The 19,602-nt window shown below is 41.4% G+C and overlaps 1 protein-coding gene across 11 annotated transcripts in view; it reads left to right on the top strand.

Moving 5' to 3' along the window:
- Positions 1-18,988, top strand: part of cacna1da (calcium voltage-gated channel subunit alpha1 Da) — a 66,205-nt gene extending 47,217 nt beyond the window's left edge. For 6 of the 11 annotated variants that reach the window (XM_088308606.1, XM_088308600.1, XM_088308599.1 and 3 more), the window contains 17 exons: positions 4,540-4,668; positions 4,978-5,043; positions 5,119-5,210; positions 5,301-5,460; positions 5,560-5,687; positions 5,774-5,870; positions 7,973-8,075; positions 8,177-8,278; positions 10,134-10,267; positions 12,097-12,213; positions 13,712-14,115; positions 15,602-15,628; positions 16,188-16,316; positions 16,621-16,769; positions 17,132-17,238; positions 17,300-17,617; positions 18,303-18,988. In XM_088308606.1, the coding sequence (XP_088164732.1) occupies positions 4,540-4,668; positions 4,978-5,043; positions 5,119-5,210; positions 5,301-5,460; positions 5,560-5,687; positions 5,774-5,870; positions 7,973-8,075; positions 8,177-8,278; positions 10,134-10,267; positions 12,097-12,213; positions 13,712-14,115; positions 15,602-15,628; positions 16,188-16,316; positions 16,621-16,769; positions 17,132-17,238; positions 17,300-17,617; positions 18,303-18,608 (2,568 nt within the window). In that variant the 3' untranslated portion in view covers positions 18,609-18,988. Of the gene's footprint in view, positions 1-2,719; positions 2,753-4,539; positions 4,669-4,977; positions 5,044-5,118; positions 5,211-5,300; positions 5,461-5,559; positions 5,688-5,773; positions 5,871-7,972; positions 8,076-8,176; positions 8,279-10,133; positions 10,268-12,096; positions 12,214-13,711; positions 14,116-15,601; positions 15,629-16,187; positions 16,317-16,620; positions 16,770-17,131; positions 17,239-17,299; positions 17,618-18,302 lie in introns of all 11 variants that reach the window. The other 5 variants (XM_088308602.1, XM_088308604.1, XM_088308603.1 and 2 more) reach the window with 5 other exon arrangements.
- The last annotated feature ends 614 nt before the right edge of the window (positions 18,989-19,602 follow it).

Here is a 19,602-nt window from a genome sequence, read left to right as displayed (position 1 = left end):
TGGTCCCCATCCTTCTGCCCCTCTCCTTTCACAAGTTCCGCCCAGTTTCTCCTCTCTGTCCCAAGATCTCTTCCCGTCCTTCTCCTTTCTCTCTCTCTCTCCCTGCCGTGTGACAACGCCCCGCTCCATTGCAGACTCGCTGCGGGGCACATGCATGAGTTTGCTGCATTGCTTTGACTTGACCGGTTGCTTTTCATTGCGTGTGCGTTAGGGCTGAACAATTGACCCAGTGTAGTAGAATGCAATTGTCAAATGGCAAAGGCTGTAATTTGAGGTTGGGGGCGTGGTGATGTCTTCATTGTGGTTGGTCAGCAGGCTTTAAGGATTTCATATAGATATATAGATAGATAGATAGATAATATATATTAGTGTTGTTAAGCGATTACATTTTTTAACTAATTAATCGCAAAAAAATCTGTAATTGCGATGAAGCACATATTTCAACTATTTTTTTTCTGAAGCTTGTAACATGTACTTACTTGAATAATATATTGTAATTAATGTAAATCACCAAATATTAAGTTTATTTTAAATCAAAAACTGGTCTAATAGCTTTCTTTGATCCTTGATCTAAAGTTAACGGTGTCGTCTTTACAGGCTTTTTTCTTCAAAACAATTCTCAAAAGTTCTCACAAGCACCACACTCCTGCAGTGTTGGTTTGCAAGGCCCAGTGGTAACTTGGGCAGAGTGTTTTGTTTTGACATGATGTGCTAAAGATGTACACTTAATATGGTACAGTGTGTGTATTTGGCTTTCAAAGTATGCAAATTCTTTTTGAAGTTAATAAAACCGAGTTGACGCACTGCACATCAATTTGTTGAGTATGTTAACAACTGTAATTGAAGTAGACAAACTGTCTTTCATGTTGATTAATTAAAGAAATAAATGGAGAGATAAATGACCTTGAAAAAAAATAATCATATATTAAATCGCAATATTGAGGGAGGAAGAAAAAATCACAATTTGATTTGTAATTGTTCAGCCCTAGTGTCATGCAGTGCTTCTTCACAGCAAGTTGGGGATGCTGGATGCATGCTCCATGGATGTCGTGGCCGGGATTACCTAAAGAACCTCCTCAAGCGAAACGTAAAATTGTCTGCTCCTCACACAGACAGATTTGAGTCATTGTCCTGAAAGTTATGAATGAAGCCACGTCTGTCTGGAGGGTATTTTTGCTGTTCATTTATTGATTTGTTTGCTTTGTTTGATCCGAGGCCTACGTCAGGTTCGAGCTCACCACTGTTGATGTTTTTATTTTGCACCCGGACTGTTTGAACCAGTGCTCGCCGAATACTACCTCTTTATGGCATGAATTGCATATATTGACTGCGTATGAGTGTGGGTCTTGCGTGAGTGTTTCTGTACGTAATAATTATCGACTTTCTTGGACTCTGCAAACTGTCATTTTCTTCACAACAGCAAATTCCATTTAAGATGCGTAGAGATGTTTTGTATACAGTACTGTTCAAAAGTGCATTCATTGGCCAAAACATTAGGTACACCTGCAGAATAGTAATGACAACCAATGAGGTGATGTTTGCCCGTACAAAGACACCCAAACAACCCTCAAAATGTATTTATTGACTCCCCTTTGCGTTTTATGCAGAACGCAGCAAAACTGAAAATGCTCTTCCACATCGTGACACAGCAGCCTAAAATTGGAACATTACATAAATACTGTCAAATACTTAATGGACAACAAGTACTGTGTTGTAGAAGTGCGTCTCGTCAGTCCTGTATTAAACAATTGAAAGTGATACTTGAGTAGTACCATTATCTTCCCTTTTTTTTTTCACGGTTGCTATGTGACCAAGACCTGCAATCACTCAAACTGACATACTAGTCATATTTTATTTAGCTGAGTATGATACAGAATACAATCAGAACAGAGCAAATCAGCGAATAATTAACATCGTCCCCACAAAGGTTAATAAATTCCTACAAATGCCAAAAGATGATAAAAAAAGCACTACTTTTGTCTAAATAAAGTGGTTCAACTCACTATGAGAGTATCACTTGGTATCAGGATGCCACAAGATGGTCCCAATTGTACTGCTAACTTTAACTCTTGCAATCCCCAAAAATATAGATAAATACAATCCGCAAATCGTGAATATATGCGGGAGAAAAATGCATTTTAATAAATCCCTCTCAGATAGTGTCAATCAAAACTGAGCAGTGTTGTGTTTGTAAAGGCATAATTATTGCCACAGCTCTTTTGTTGAATCCAACTGGATTGCAGGATGTTCGATGTGGTGGCCGCTGAATGTTTCTTAATAGATCCATGAATCAAATCAAAGTCACTGCTTCGGTAATATTTTTACTGGATCTTGACATGAATGCTTCAGGTCATCTCATGTCAGTCCCACTATAGTTGTAGGTTGTTCCAGCGGGGTGATAAAGTTGTGTGCCAGGTTCACGGTTTTAAGTGATTCCCATGTTTGTCTTTGTGACCTGCTCTGATTCAGTCCCACATAGAATACAATCTCGTGGTGTGCCAGTTTTCCATAGTGCTCCCAGAATGTTGTCCGTCCCGTCCTCTTAGTCCTGTCAGTTTACACGCTACGTCCCAGGCCAGTGGTGACTCTGTTCTGTCTCTGTCACATAAAACATAATAGTGTTGAATCATTTTGTACATGTGTAAGTGTTTATTAGGTCAATGTGTGTGGGACCGTCAGGCTCTGATTAAGTCATTAATACAGGTCTTTGATTTTAAAGCCAACAGAGACTCCTCAGGTGGATGAACTGGGGGTAAGATGCTCCACCTCCAACCCCCTCTTCTTAGGGTTTTTGCATATATTTGTTTCTTAGGTTTCTGTTCTTATCTTAATTCATTTTTCTGTTTTCATACTAAGGATTTCATTTCCTGTCTTTTGATTTCCTCTCTTCTTGTTTGTTTTGCCCATATATCCTCTAGAATATTTTTAAAATTTTTTGGGGGGGAAATCGTTGTTTCTATAAGGAGCGTGTGTCACTCAAACGTGGCGCCGCGTGTCTTCCGCGTGAGGTGGCAGCTGGTTTCATGGACCAGCTTCTCACGTTTGTGGTGTTGACACCTCTTACATGGTTTCTCCCTCGCACTTATGTGGGGTAGTTACTCATGGATGACTCCCCCCCGCCCCCTCCCCATTCCTGGGATGAGGTCACCCAGTTCTGACCTAGCAACCTCCTGGCCGACCCGTTTTTCGGGTTGGTCCCACTGTGACTCTGCATGCAGTGACTCTGGAGTGAGGGTGCCATGCTTGTGCGGACGTGTCCTGTCAAGTATGGCAAGGTTTTCTCCAGCATGCCTGCCTCCTTGCTTCCTCTCCTTGTAGGTCACTGCAGTGACACCACTGCTGACAGTGCTTTGGACAAGGGCTGACAGAAACGTATGAGCTGCAGTTCCACTGCTTTTCACCAAATACAAAATATTGCCTCGTTTTCATGAAGCAGTACAATTTACTTCTAACCTGATCTGTCTGGGGTTTTTTTTGTAGCTGTATAGTGACAGGATGAACAATTATATCTTCCACTAGTCCGGAAATTTTGACCTGTCGCCATTCATACCTCATACGATAATTGAAAAATCGCTTTGTGTTCAACAAAAGAGAGACTGATTTCATGTCGTGTAAGTGACAAAATTGAAACAAGATCACAATTATTTAAGTAGACAATATTTGCTTTATGTGAATTTGGGCGGGGGGGGAGAACTCTTCGACATTTTTCTAATGTAAAATAGTACGTGTGTTGGCTTAATAAAGGTTCCAATACACTGATAAAAATAACATGACATTGTCACAAAGCATTGCAATCAATTTATCAATGAGAAAATTAATACAATGTGCTAAATAAGAAACAAAAACTAATTTTATTTTCTAGACAGAATTCACTGTATTTATAGAAAAAAAAAAAAAAACACCCTCAGAATACATGGTCACGCAGCGCAATCAGTTATACTGCTATACTCACAATTTGTCCATGGTTTTTTGTATCTATTTCATTCTTTTTATACTGTAAACATTTTAAATTTACACATGCGTGCAGTGAAGCAATTTTACAAGACATCAATCATCACACATCGCAAGAAGGCTAACTTACCAACTTATAACTTTACCACTGCATTAGCGTAAGATAGTGATAGACTTTTGCATGTTCCGATGCCATGAGAGTAGAATTTGGTTAAAACTCCCTCGAAATGACAGCTCTGTGTTGGCCAATCAACAGTCAGTCCAGATTGTAGCTCCATCTTCCAACTACAAAACTGTACCACGCAACTGTTTGCTACCACAAAGGTAGGCGCCAAAAAGTCCGGTGAGTTGAAGTCAAACTAATGTTTGACAGAGAACTAATCAAACCAACTGTATTGTTTGGTGGAAACGTGGCCATAAAAAAAATCTCTTTCAAATTACCATGACAACATGCAGTGTTGCTCTCCCAGCTTCTATGTTTCTGCACCTGAGTTCACAACTTCTCATCCCGCCCTGCACCGTCAGGGGTCCCGGGTTCCCCGTGCTGCGGCCACGCCTGCCTCTGACTTTGGAACGTTTTCTTCCCAGAACACGGAGGACAGCGCCCGCATCTCCATCACTTTCTTCCGTCTCTTTCGAGTCATGCGGCTCGTCAAGCTGCTCAGCAGAGGGGAGGGCATCCGCACTCTTCTTTGGACCTTCATCAAATCTTTCCAGGTGAGATCTTGGATAAGTTAACGTTCACTGCCATTGACGGGTATAGAAGTCTAAATTTATTTGTTAGAGTATGATCTAAATATTTTGAATTTGTGTTTGTATTGCATGTTTTTATTTGATGCATTATTTTTGTTTATGTATATAGTTTTATCTATGTATTACACTGACTCTAACTTGTCCATACCTGTCAACGTGTGTGAATTATTTTAAACAAGTCACTCAAAGTCCGCTGACTCAAGCAATAGATGAAGAGTTGCATTTTTTTTATTTGCTTTTGTGTTATTCTTACTCTCTTTTTATTTCTTGTAGGCTCTTCCGTACGTCGCTCTTTTGATAGCTATGCTGTTCTTCATCTATGCTGTCATCGGGATGCAGGTTGCTACCAAAACATCATACCACCACCATTTTTTTTTTCTTCTTACACTGATGGACTTAATAAACCTCTGTTAGGTTTTTGGGAAAATTGCGATGGTGGATGGCACGCACATCAACAGAAACAATAACTTCCAGACCTTCCCTCAGGCCGTGCTCCTCCTCTTCAGGTGTGTAAGATTTACAATACAGGATCAACTTTCTCACCTTCACAAAAGTTTTCAAATCATGATTGCGTGTCGTTGATATTGTGTTCCCAGATGTGCCACTGGAGAGGCGTGGCAAGAGATCATGTTGGCCTGCATGCCGGGAAAGCTGTGCGACCCCGAGTCGGACTACAACCCCGGGGAGGAGATGACATGTGGCAGTGGATTTGCAATTGTTTACTTCATCACCTTCTATATGCTCTGCGCCTTTTTGGTATTTATTTTATACGACGTGTTGTACCTTCGGTGGAATTGCATTAGCCTTAGCATGAAACTGTTATCTTACTGCGCATATTTTTTTTTTATCCTTCAGATTATCAACTTGTTTGTGGCCGTCATCATGGACAACTTTGACTATTTGACACGGGATTGGTCCATTCTTGGTCCACACCACCTGGATGAATTCAAGAGAATTTGGTCGGAGTACGACCCGGAGGCCAAGTATGACTTTTGTTAATAATGCGACCTTCATGTCAACTCGTAGCTATTTTCTTGCTCCCATGATTTCATATTTTCTGTTCATTTAGGGGAAGAATTAAACATCTAGATGTTGTAACACTTCTTCGACGAATCCAGCCTCCTCTTGGCTTTGGTAAACTGTGCCCTCATCGAGTGGCTTGCAAGGTCTCCCTTTACTTTTCTTGTTATTGTCTCGCTTCAAAAAGGCCACAACATTAGGTACACCAGCTTCTAATACAACAAGCTGGATTTAGTTGAATTCATTTTCTATGATTTCTATGCTAATTAGTCTTATCACTGAGCTGGAAATTATTCCAACTGACTTCAGGGTATACCTTGCTCTGGTTGCCAGTCAATTGCAGTTTAGACAAAACAACAACTTTCACACCTACGGACTGTTTAGAGCAGGGGTGCTCATTAAGTCGATCGCGATCTACCGGTCGATCGCGGAGGTGGTACTGGTCGATTGCGGCGTGACATTAAAAATATATCATCCTAGCATCAATGCCGTCACTTGATTAATATACAAGGCAGCCATTCAGATGACAACTGAATGTTGCCATTCTGGTGACCAATCAAATCAAACAACGGCTCTAAGTGCAGCAGAATTTACGATGTCAGCCTATCATCCATCCCCGTTACTTGATTGACATACAGGACAACCAGTCAGATAACAACTGAACTTTGACCTTTAGGTCACCGCTCATGCGTAAACAACTACGCAAAGTGCTAAGCTAGTCGGCGAATTGTGTCAGATTTTAAGCCCTCGCTAAAGTTTATGGTCACTAAAATGAGTGAAGGAGCTGGACCAAGTAAAAAGGCATAAACATATCACTTCCATACGGAATGGGATGTGGACTTTTTTTTCACAATGTCATTTTCGAAGTGCGTTTGCCTCATATGCCATTCTATCATCGCAGTACCAAAGAAGGGAAATGTGGAGCGGCATTTTCGGACTGTTCATGAAAGATACGAAAACGACTTCCCGCCGAAAAGCGAGCTAAGAAAGAGAAAGGTGAATGAACTAAAATCCCAGTTGACAAGACAGCAGTCATTTTTCACACAACATATTTCAAAAGCGAAGGCGGCCACCGAAGCATCGTTCCGGGTGTGTCACGCCATTGTTAAAAACAAGAAGTCCTTCCAAGACGGAGAGATGGTAAAAGAGGCATTCGTTGAAGCAGCTGACTCATTGTTCCGGGACTTTAAAAATAAGGCAGAGATATTATCTTCAATCAAAGCTCTGCAGTTGTCAAGACATACAGTTACACGTCGCTGTGATGCCATGGCCGAGGATTTAACCCAGCAAATGTGGACGGACATCAGAAATTGTGAATTTTTCTCACTGCAGTTGGACGAATCTACGGATGTGAGTGACACAGCCCAGATGTGCGTTTTCATTCGCATGGTGTTAAGTGAAGATGTTGAGGTTGATTCACTCGCATCAAACATTGCATCACTGTTTCACATGAACTCTTCTGGAGTGGAAGATGAGATTTTGACTCTACAAACCGACATTGAACTGAAGTCGAGAGCTCATGGACAGTTCTGGAACTTAGTCACGGAGGAAAAGTACCCTAACATGAGGAAATGTGCTTTCTCTTTTACTGCATTATTCGGCTCCACTTATTTATGTGAGTCAGCCTTTTCTTACATGAAGATCATTAAGTCCAAATACCGTTCCACCATGACTGATGAACATTTGGAAGTGTGTTTGAGGCTGGCTATCAGCAGCTACTGTCCGGACTATGCATCCCTGGCTGATTCAATTCAGTGCAAGTCATCAAAGTAAACTCAGTTAATTTAAAAAATGTTAATAGTTAATTATGTGTGTTTTGCAATATTGGCTCATTTGGTTATGTAAGGTACATCAACATACATTGTACGTACAAATAATCCTTAATACATTTGAAAATAAATAGATGTTTTGCATTTTTGTAGTGGGTAGATCATTTTGACTCGGTCATTTTGAAAGTAGCTCGCATGCTGAAAAAGTGTGAGCACCCCTGGTTTAGAGTCTCCAGTTGAGTCACATGCAAGTTTTTGGAATCTAGGACAATATTAAAGTGCCCCAAAAAACAAGCACAGGCAACATAAATGCAAGTTTCAGAACTGCAAGAAATTTTGCTCTGTCAATAAAACCAACATCATTAACTTTCCAAAACCAGATTATTTTCCCCTTTAGCTGGTGTACCAAATGTTGTGAATTATCAGGCACTCTCATATATAGCCTGAATGTTATATTTCTCGTTTCTCTCCCTTTTCAGAGACTGGTGGCCATGAATATGCCTCTCAACAGTGATGGCACGGTCATGTTTAATGCGACTCTTTTTGCACTGGTGCGAACAGCCCTCAAGATAAAAACAGAAGGTGAAAATCAGCACTTAATGAATGAACGGCCAAATGCTAAGGAATAGATTGAATTGCAACCGGTGATCTTGCGTCTCAAGAAATGGGTTGTCGCTGTGCAGGTAATCTGGAGCAGGCCAATGAGGAGCTTCGAGCTGTCATCAAAAAAATATGGAAGAGAACCAGCATGAAGCTGCTGGATCAAGTGGTGCCCCCTGCTGGTGGTCAGTCACACTCAATTTACATGCTTCTGGCAGGAAAACTCTTCTAACAACTCACACACGCACAGGCATGTGCACAGGCATTTTTGAGGGCATTGCCCAAATTATGCGTACAATTAAGAAAAAAAAAACTGTATGCACAATCAATGCAGTCAATAGCACAACTCTTACCAAAGGTGGTGAAAGAAAGCTAGCGTATTGAAATGGCAGGATTTTGTGCTACACAAAAATTAACCATAGATAAATCGTTTTTTTTATACCCATTATTAGTTAATGACTTGGTGCTTAAGCGCCGCCTAATTGCTATGTGTGCACGTGCCTGCACATGCAAATTCTCTCACAAAGTGTTGTTCATGTATCATGGTGTTGCTCATCTTCTCCTGGTTGCAGTGTCTCTGCTGTCCGTGTGTTTTCAACTCACTCTTCTCCTGTCTCGAATCCTGACGGAGGTTGCTGATGTCTGGGTTGCGGGCTTTCAGATATTTATTTTTTTGTGCCTCCTTCTTTTTCTGTCATCTGTTCCTCCTCACTCACTTATATCTCTGTGTGTGTCCAAATCTCTGAAGCACTTCAGAATATTCTGAAGCAGTTCTGTTTTAGGGTGGTGGCATGGAACTAGAGTTGCCTCTCTTGCTCTCTCTCACTCTCTCCGTTTCTCTTTATATTTCTCTCTCTCTGTCTGATCTCTGTCCCCAGCGTGCTTGCTTAAAGTGATCCAGACCTCTGCTTCACAATGATGCTCACACACTCTTGCACAGCAATGTGCCCTCAAAGACATCGGGACCCTTTTTCATGTGCATACATTGTATTGAGCATTCCTGATCAAATCAAACATAATTGAAGTCTAAAATTAAAATAATGGCTCAACTATAAAATTAGTTACACTTTTAAGAGCAAAATAAATGTTATAAAGTCGCTGGCTAATTCCCCCCCAATGGTGAGTTTTGACTATCACTTTACAGAGTTAAATGAATCCAAGCTGTAGTTTGTTCTACTAATCACCAATTCTATTAAAACACACATAACAGCTCGCAACTCTTACGTGTACATTATCTGGAGCATTTCTCAGTCAATTTTTTTTTTTTTAAATAACACGATGAAAAACATTAAACAATTAATTATAATATGTCATATTCGGCAGAGATGATGACTGTTAAATGTATTCATGCGTGTGGATCACTTTGCTTATCCAACTTGACTTGCTCTGACTAACCAATCACATTTCAGAAAAATACTGACATCATTGAGGGCTGGCTTTTTAGCCATGTGGGGACAAATTTGAAATCTGATTAGTTAAAGAAAAAGTCCCAATATAAATCTTGTTTAAAGTTACATTGGCCAGCGCTACCGATTCTCAAGACCCTGTGCATATTATTAACGCTCAGAAATCAGATTGGTCAAAAAATCTAATGTATACTAACACATACTTGAAGATGTGCAACCAAGAGAAAAATTATGTCAGTTTTATATCATGAGCACTTTAGTAGTTGTCAAGTGGTTGTATTTATTTTCCAAATCAACACAAATCACATGCTAGCTCTCCTCTTTTTTTTGTAATTATAAAATTCTGAGTAAATTTTGGCACCTTAGCGCAAAACCACAAACAAACCCAAGCTTAATCATACATATTTCTTCTTTTTTAATGTGAATTTCGATTTATGATGTTTACCGTTAAGATAGAAGTATCTCATTTGGTCTTAAAGCACATGTCTGTCGGCCTGTGGTGCTGAAGCAGAAATATCAAGGTTGGGGAAGAGCCTCTCTCTTTCTCTCTCTCTCTCGCTCTCCCCCTTCCGCGCGTGGTTTTTGTGTGCCGACCAGCTGACACAGGAAGCATTTGTGTGGTCTGTTCACTCAGATGATGAGGTAACCGTGGGGAAGTTCTATGCCACCTTCCTGATACAGGACTACTTTAGGAAATTCAAGAAACGTAAAGAGGAAGGCCTGGTGGGTGCACACCCCTCCCAGAACAGCACAGCCATCGCACTGCAGGTGAGTCGCTGCCAGGTCCAGTCGGGTCTCAGTGTGAGAGCGAAGCATTTTAAAAATGTGTTTGTGTGCATTTCATTCAAATCACATCAAGTGTGCTAATGTTATGGTTTGTGATCCAGCAGGATGTTCATCTCGCTGTACAGTATGGATATGTTCTGTTACTTGCGTGGCGTGGAGCTGTAATTTGTGTCCCTTGTTTCTTTTAATGTCACACATGTTGATGTTAAGCGTGTGCCATCGTCTCACGTGATTTCTGTGCAACACAATTCACCCAGCAGCTCATGAAATTCACCTCCAAAGCTTGTTTTCTGTTCCACACAAATGCACAGTATACATTACAAGGTCACAACTTTAGGGACACCTGCACGATCCAATGAGATTCAATATAAGGACTCTCAATTTTGTCACTTCTGTCAGCTGAAAATAAAATCAAAGTTGCTCAGAGTTCAGATAACAACCAATCATGGCACAGCTTCAGAAAACAGGTGAGCTCTGATTGGACATTATCTGAGCCCCGTTGACAGAAAGTGACAAAATAACCGCCTCTTAAGATGGCTACAAACTGGTGGATTTTACTGCTTAAATTCATATTCCTCAAATGTAATATTAATCACAATGCCATGTTTCGACTAGTGAAGGCACGTACTATTGCAATGATTTAATTATTTGACTTCCCCTTTAAGGATACCGTCTTAGATAGACGAACTAAAATCTAAAACACAAAACATCAGAAATTCCACTCAGTGCAGCAGCAAAATAATAATGTTAAATTGTCAATGAATTAATTTCACCAAAGGCAACATCATAGAAGTAGCTTTTCTCCTTTTCCAATAGGGTCGGGTGGAATATAGACAAGTTAGTCTAGTTTTGAAATAAAAAACAGAAATCTCAGTTAGATTGCAATTAGTCCCTTTTGAGACATTTACAATTTCTTTTGCAAAAACCGTTACAGTGATTGAGGTGATGTAGTTCTCGTCCGCGATGTCATCATGCAGCACCATGGCCCAATACTAATCAACTGAAAATTGATCAGACCTGATTTCCAATAACGTGATCATATCAGGACAATGTTTTTTGATTTACTTAAGCGCTGTGTTTGTGTTCATATTGTGCAAAGTGTAACAGTGTTTTACAAAAATAAAGTTTTTTTTTTTTTTTTTTTAGGAGCAAACTGATGATCACTTGGGTCAACTACACCGTTTGTCACAATTTTAATGTTCATCATTAACATACACAACAATAATTATAAAATTATAGAAATACGCACTTTTTATTTATACTTTCAAAGGTGTTTCAATATAAGAATTTATTATTTTGACAGTTTTTCATTGTGGTTGTAGTTTCGTCGCACTGCGCTTCTGTTTTGTGCCACAGCATTGCTACATCCCTCACTTTACAGCAATGCCAATCAAAACTCCCTAAATTACTCTCATTAGATTGTGCAGGTGTACCTAATGAAGTGGGCAGTAAGTGTATGGCTGCACTCACTGTCACCATATGTCAACATCAAGCAGATAAAATTACTTTACGTCCATTGATTAATGCATCATGATGTGCATTTAGTCGATTAACTGATTGGACTGAACCGTTAGACAGGATAGAAAGAGTTTATCCAGAATTCTTTAGTTACAAATGAACAAGAGCAGATTCCCTTCAGCTGAGCACATTTGTCTGTCCGAGCATGTCTGTCTGCACCGTCAATGTCAGGTGTCGCAAACTCAAGCAGGCGTGTGTGTGCGGTTGTGGCTGTAAGATGTCCAATATTTTTCAAGCTGTGAGGAAAAAGTCCTGCGCAGCAGTGCTTAGCCCTTTTATTGTCATGGTTACAGGCTGGCCTTCGCACCCTCCATGATATTGGGCCCGAAATTCGCCGAGCGATATCATGTGACCTGCAAGATGATGAACTAGTAGACTTTATACCAGAGGAAGACGAGGAAATATATAGGGTAACTCATTTGATTTTACCTGACAGGGATGATTTTTGTGACATGATGCATCACTTTCACTATATGGACGTAAATTGTGCGACACAAAGACCATTCAATCAATTATCAATTAATCAATTAAAAACCCTGTAAAATGAAATAATTGATTTGTTTCTAAATATGCTAAACATGATTTGAAATATTTGTGGAAAATTTGCAAAGACTAAAAATATATATAGTACAGTGTTTGTGGTGATAGTGTTTTCCACTATTTGACTTTTCCAGATTTTTTTTTTGAGGGGGGGGGGGTCTTTTGGCGGGTTTGGCTAAAACCAATGACGTATGAAAGTGTCCGCCGTTCATCCCTCTTAACCACTACATAAGAACTTCAATCCCTTTGTGCCTCCGTGGTTATCCGGCGCAGTTGCGAGTTATTTTTTCTAGGCCCATTTCTACCCCTCCAGGGTGCAATTAGCTCTCTAGCTGACCCCAAAAATACATCTGCCTTAGATGCCACAATTTAAATTTCCAAGCGAGGAGTTGGCTCCGTGGACAAGCCGGCCAAGCGTCCACCAGCCTAGAGGAGCCCCGCAAACATGTTAGCTCAGGAGCTAGCTTGTGGCTAGCATCTCTCGTCGCAGCGTGGAAAGTGTCATATATGCCAGCAAATAGAGGCTTTGAGCAGCTCAAACAAAGAAAGTTGCTCGACTAAATAGCATCTATTTTTAGCTTAGCTTTTCGCAAGACACATCAATCCTCATTTTATGTACATTGTACTTTGCCTTTTTACATCTTTTAAATTTGGCGGAGTTCTTCACAACACTCTTCTCTGTGGTGGGTCAATGTAGATACAACTTTGGGCTTGGTTTGACACCTTGGTTTATATCAGAATTAAAATGCAAGAGCCAAGACGTTTTTGGACAATTCTTTGTTTTCAGCTGGGTGGGAATCGTTTTTCCTCTTCCAGCATGATTGTTGCCCCAATGCACAAAAAGCCCTCATCTATAAAACACCTTTTGCATATGCTAGGACTATGGTGAGCGTGGCCTTGTTTTAGGCTTATCGCTGTTGTCCTCACCAATATTCTTTTGGATATACATAGAATAATTCCCAGAGAATTGTTCCTGGTGTAACTGAGAATTTTTTTTTTCCTTCTTGAAAGTGCAATTGTCAAGTGTCGCAACACTTTTGTCCATATAGTGTATATTATGCAATAGGTCGATGCTACTTTTACATTGTAAGTAAAACCCAATCTGAAAAAAAAACACTACACACTTATGGAGTAGTACCCATTTATTGTTGCCCCTCTTTTGAGTTTTTCTTTTTCTTTTATTTATTTTTTCCATTTCTAATGCAAGACAAAACAAATTCATTTTGTCCACACAATCCATGCACCCATGAGTCAGCTTCCTATTTTGCTCATATCAATTTTGAAATCAGACTTAACATCAAACGCTTACTTCTCTGTATTGTAAGTAATGAAAGTGTTGGAGTGGTCATTGTGCGTATTTGTTGGCAGCGTAACGGCGGCCTGTTTGGCAACCACCTGATGAACGGAGGTCACCGCCGATCCAACGGCCACCAGACCAACGCGACGCAGCGGCCTCTGCAGGTGCAGCCGCCCCCTCACTACGCTCACATGGAGCAACCGGTGGGCAGGCTTTCTCGAGCCAACGCCATGTCCCACGCCAACGCCAACCACCGTCACCATCACCACCATCACCATCACCACCACCGCCACCACAACAACTCCTACGGCAAGTCTCCTAAATCCACCAACATCAACCTCAACAATGCCAACAAGTCCAGTTTACCCAATGGGGGGCACCATCGCTACTATGAACACGCCCCTCCCAATGGCTACCCAGGTCATCGCGGCTCCTACTATGACTATGAAAAGGCCCGGACGCCGCAAGCTCAAAGGTACCAACACACTGCATCCCTTCTGCGGCCGTTTTTTGTGCACTTATGTTGTCTTGTTGCGATCACCAGATGGTCACTTGTATATGTGCATCACCCCCCCTTCTAAATGACAACTTTTAGAAGCACTGATCCATCTTTTTAAACATATTACAGGAATTTGCGGGGCTATTGCTAGTTCATCAATTCATTTGTATGCTAAAAGTCTAAATTTGGGAAGGTGTGTCCTGCCAAAACAATTGGAGTGTGTTAATTTCTTCTGGTCAAGTGGCAAATTTACTGGTAATTTGATAGTTGTCCAGTAGTTCAATAAATAGAGGCTGGAAGTTTCTATTTATATATTCAGCTGAAGAGAATGGCAGGCATTTATGTAAAGGTGGCTTGTATTTGTAGAAAAGCTGGATGGAGCGAGACATGCTGAATTGGGTCGGCGAGAATTGTTGATTCAATGGGACTGGAACATGCAGATGCCTCACACTCGCAGTTTCTTTTCTCTGCGCTTTTATTACCAATTAAAAAATAAATAAATAAAATGCTTTTTTTTTTTTAAATCTCAATCTCGAAATTGCATTGTCTGAGATTACTGAGTGGGATTATGGAATCATGCTCATGCGTTAAATGCATGAAATATTTTGACTCGATTTATTGTAAAAAAATTCATTACCAGCCATTAATGAGATAATTTTGACATCCCTAATTGATTGGTTTAATTATTTTGAAGTAGGGTTGCTTGTCTTAAAAAAGGACAAAGCCTATCTTTTGTTACCATCACTCCCAGTGCTGTTTGCTGCTTCATTCTATCGACTAGTTCATCCACATCTATTAATGCAGAAATTGCTAATTGAGAATAAACAGCAATTAATTATCACAGCTTCAGTTGAGAGTTGCTATTTATTGGGTTTGGTTATTTTAGTGAAAATATATGGATATTTAAGTCAAGAAAATGTTTCCCTTCATTCTGCACCGCTGTGCAACCGAGATGGAGTGAATTCTGCCGCAAAACCGCGGATGACTATATTTGTCATCAGGCATCTGCGCAGAATCCATCTTTTTATCAAGCCTGCCCCATTTTCACAAACCTTTACTCATTCCCCAGTGGATCAGAAACATGCTGTGGCACTGACACTTCATTTCATGTGTTAGCCAGCCACTCCAAGATGGGCCCTTTTATCCTTCGGCAACCATCAAGTGTGTGGGACAATTTCATTTCTGCCATTTTTTTCCAAAAGACTTTGTCATTATGGGAATCTCCCCCCCCCCCCCTGAAAAAATGGGATTGTTTAAGCACACTGGAGTGTATGTCTACCATCTTGCTCTTTCTTCCTCATACATATATATTAGAGTGCTGTATATGTTCCATATACTGTATGATATACAGCAAAGAGCTGTATGATATACAGTATAGGTCATTCTTCTCTCTGTGTTTTCTCCCTTTCTCCTTCCTAACTGAAATGCTTTCTCTCGGCCACCCCTCTGCCGTCTTGGACAGAAGGCGCTACTATGAGACCTATGTTAGGTATGTTGTTTTTCTAGGTTTGGCACCAGCAGTAACAAGTAAAGAAGGGGTTCATTCCCTGCTGTTTCTTTTATTTTGTTGTTTGGATCGCTGAAAGGCCTCATTTATCGCTAAAAACCGTTAAAGTGTCATATGCTGGTCAGTCATGCGTCTGGTTAGTGTACAAGTCTTGGAAAACTCACTTGTGTCAATTATGTGAAGCAAGTGGGGGGATAATGTTAACAACTGGCCAGCATATTGCCAACCAAAGTTGTTTTTTCTTCTGCATGTGGCTTACTTTATCATCCAGGAGTGTTCGATGATGTCTACTTGTGGCCACTGCTTCTTATTTAAGCGCATCCGTGTTGACTTCTGCCACCAAAGTCGCTTTAAGTGGTTTTAGTTTGCATTAATGCTTTTCAAGACCTAAATGACTTCTTTTTGTCGTTCAGATTTTGGCTTTTGGCTGGCTCAGTTTCACGTTTCAGTGAAGTTTTAGAAAAGAAATCTGCATGGCGGTGCATGACACAAGTCCCGTACATCTGCTGATTCTCAGCCGTGTACATTGATTTCCCTTCAGGTCCAACGGTGGGGATAGACGCCACCCCACAATCCGTAGAGAGGAGGAGGTGGATGAAGATCGTGTGTCTGGAGAGTATTTCAGCGGAGAGGAGTTTTATGAAGATGACAGCATGCTCTCGGGGGACAGGTTGGCCGACACCACATTCGCTGGTCTAAACATATGAGACATGCAGACGTAATACAAGAGCTGTCATGTCATCTATGACACAGCTTGTTGCTCATTATTTATGTGTTGTATGATTTTCTTTTTCCGTGCGCTAGAATTGCACTACAATAAGAGCAGTTTCTTATGCATTGGAAAATTTATTGAAGATTTGTAATGTGATTCGCATCTTATATATTTGTGCTTATTGGCTCAGTTGCACTTAACGTTCTGCTCCTTTCGTAACATGACCAAAGTTACATTATTTGTATATATAATTTGTCGCAAGGTACCAGAACAGTGATACCGAATATGAGACTCCCAAAGGTTACCATCACCCTGACAGTTACTATGACGACGACGAGCAGCCCCTCTACCGCGACTCAAGGAGGTCACCAAAAAGACGTTTGCTCCCTGCCACACCTGAAGCTTTGCATGGTATTGACCAGCTTCATATGTTGTCTTCATATTTTTTTTTATTTAATACGCTGGTGCCTTGTTGGGGAAAAAAGGCATAACTTTGCCTTAAAGTCAGCTAAAAAATTGTTTTTTTGTGTGTGTGTGGGGGGGGGGCGTGCTAGAAAGCATTAAGGGTGTATTCTTTGATTTCAATGAACCAATTTTGTACACTAATCTGAAAGTGTTAACATCCGTTTGATTGTAGAAGGTGTGTCATGTCCGCTAAGCTCTCCGAGTACGATCATTATCTAATATTATTTACGTTATGGTTTCAAACTGAGTATTTGCACTGTTTAAGCTGCTTGCATGCTGTCACTTATTGGTCCACGTGTGTTGCACAGGTCACAGGAGGCCGTCTTTCAACTTTGAGTGTCTGCGCAGGCAGGGTAGCCAGGATGAGCTTCCACATCAACGTACTGCACTACCGCTGCACCTTATGCAGCACCAGGTAACTTAAAAAAAAAAAAAAGTTACTTGCAACAATTGACTATCGATGTCCTCATTGTCAGGTCATGGCCGTAGCAGGCCTGGACTCCAGCAGAGCCCACCGCCTCTCCCCAACACGCTCCACCCGCTCCTGGGCCACGCCCCCTGCCACCCCGGCCAGTAAAGACCAGTCGCCGTACTACACCCCCCTCATCCGTGTTGACCACCCACACCGGGATAGCACGGCCAGCAGCCACGTATCGGTGCGCAAGAGCTCCTGGTACTCCGACGACCCCGAGTTCACGCAGAGGACGTACTCGCCCATTCACCTGCAGGTGCCGCCCGAGTACCACAGCCAGTACCACCAGAAGCGAGGAAGCGCCACCAGCCTCGTTGAAGCGGTACGTTTTTGTAGAATTGCACTTTCCTATTGTTAATTTGATTTTTAATGGTTTGATTCTGGACTGGGCTGACTGATTGTAAGTAACCTTGGCACAACGCAGTGTTGCATATCAAAATGCTATAGCCAGACCTTAGGCCAGTGGTCTCCAACCTTTTCTCCGCCGCGGATTGGTTCATAAATCCGTAAACTTTGCGGAATGCCAATCGGGTGTGCGCTCGGGTGATCGCAACATATAGTGCAGGGTGGGCTTCGTACATCGTCTGTTTTTTACTCATTTTGTGTCACAGCAACAATGTAACGGAGAGAAGTCGGTCACTTTTCTAAATAAAATATTGTAACAAATTGGGTTATGTGTGTTGTTGTGGTTTCAGTTGTTATTCCCCAGTTTTCTGAATGTGTCACGTAAAGGGTTAGGAAAGAAGTTCCGTGTGACTCTTGACTAAAGACGGTTGTTGCTTTATTGTTGGAGTTGGCTACGACTCAGTAGCCGAGTTTTAATAATAAAAGAGAGATTACTAATAATGAATAATAAATAAACCGCAAGTACTGCAAGTTTTTTCGCTCATCTTTGCCACCCACAAGTGGGCCACATGGGATAAACTTGAACTTTAATCTGTATATAATGTATACTTTGTCTCACAGTTTGCAAAACAACCTTTCTTGTGCTGATATTTCTCGAGCAGGTTTTGATATCAGAAGGCCTGGGGAGGTACGCCAAGGATCCCAAGTTTGTTGCCGCCACCAAGCACGAGATAGCGGACGCCTGCGAGATGACGATAGATGAGATGGAGAGCGCAGCCAGCCACCTGCTGAACGGCGGCATGGCGCCGGTTATCAACGGGGTCAACGTGTTCCCTCTTCTGACCGCGGGGGGCTTTGAACTGCAGGACCCGGTTGCCAGCTACAGCGACGACGAACCCGACACAGAACCCAGGGCTCCCTATGAAGAGGACCTGGCCGACGAAATGATTTGCATCACAACTTTATAGCAGAAACGGACCCTTGGAAGACAACTATCAGTGAAAATACAAGACTTATTGTATTCATAGGCTCTGACCAAAAGAAGTGCCTTTACACTGAAGAGAACGAAAGACCCACAAGTCCCGAGCTTTTTGAAAGGAAACTTCTCTCCCTGCCAGCAAAGGACGTCACAGCACGGAGCCCTGCGGAGCACCGAGGGGGCCATCCTGACCTTCCTGTCAAAGGGCTTGACCTGGGGGTCCGGGCAGAGACCATCCAGGATAAGTGGCGAGGACGCGCCATGCTCTTTCGGGCTGGTGTGTTCGGGTGATGACAATCAGATGTACGATGTCATTACCTCAGTCACTTTATTCAAAGTTTTCAATGCAAGCATAGAAAGGCATACCCCCCCCCCTCTTTTCGCTCGGTTTGATCCCTTTGTCCCGTGATACTTACAGTAGTCGTGCTGCAGCCGAGTCACACAGCAAAGTGTTGCGACAAACAGAATATGCAGGAACTAGCGCGTTACTTTTGAAGCGACTAAAAAGCATTTGTGATAAATGCACGAGTAGGCAGGTTATTTCAAATTCTAAAATAGCCTGGTTAATGTTTCCTAGTTGAGATGCTGTAAATTGTATTATAACATACGGGACACTTTGTAAAGAGATTCTATATTTTGTAATTATGTATTATGATTTCACTGATCAGCAATATGGACCGTTCTGATGTGCTATATAAAATCAGCCACCCATTTATTAGGTACCATTTGCTGAATTTGATTTGCCTTTTATGTTCTGTGCTAATACACAGCCTTTATTTTGTTTATTTCTTTTGTTTCGTTTTGCCTTTGGTCACAGTTTTAAGAGGTTGTGCTTTTGTGAGCAACATTAACTGCACAAGTCAAGCAAACAGTTATGACTTCTTAGCACAAGTGAGGTACTCATTATTTGCTAGAAAGTGAACGCCACCCCCCTTTTTATTTTATTTATTTTTTTTAAATGGCAAGCCCCGTGCCCCCCCCCC

This window comes from Idiotropiscis lumnitzeri, chromosome 11 (assembly GCF_059441095.1).
Source record: "Idiotropiscis lumnitzeri isolate Australia: NSW breed Sydney's pygmy pipehorse chromosome 11, RoL_Ilum_1.0, whole genome shotgun sequence".
NCBI lineage: Eukaryota > Metazoa > Chordata > Actinopteri > Syngnathiformes > Syngnathidae > Idiotropiscis > Idiotropiscis lumnitzeri.
The sequence above is the reverse complement of the archived record's forward strand: the minus strand, read 5'-3'. Positions and strand labels throughout refer to the sequence as shown.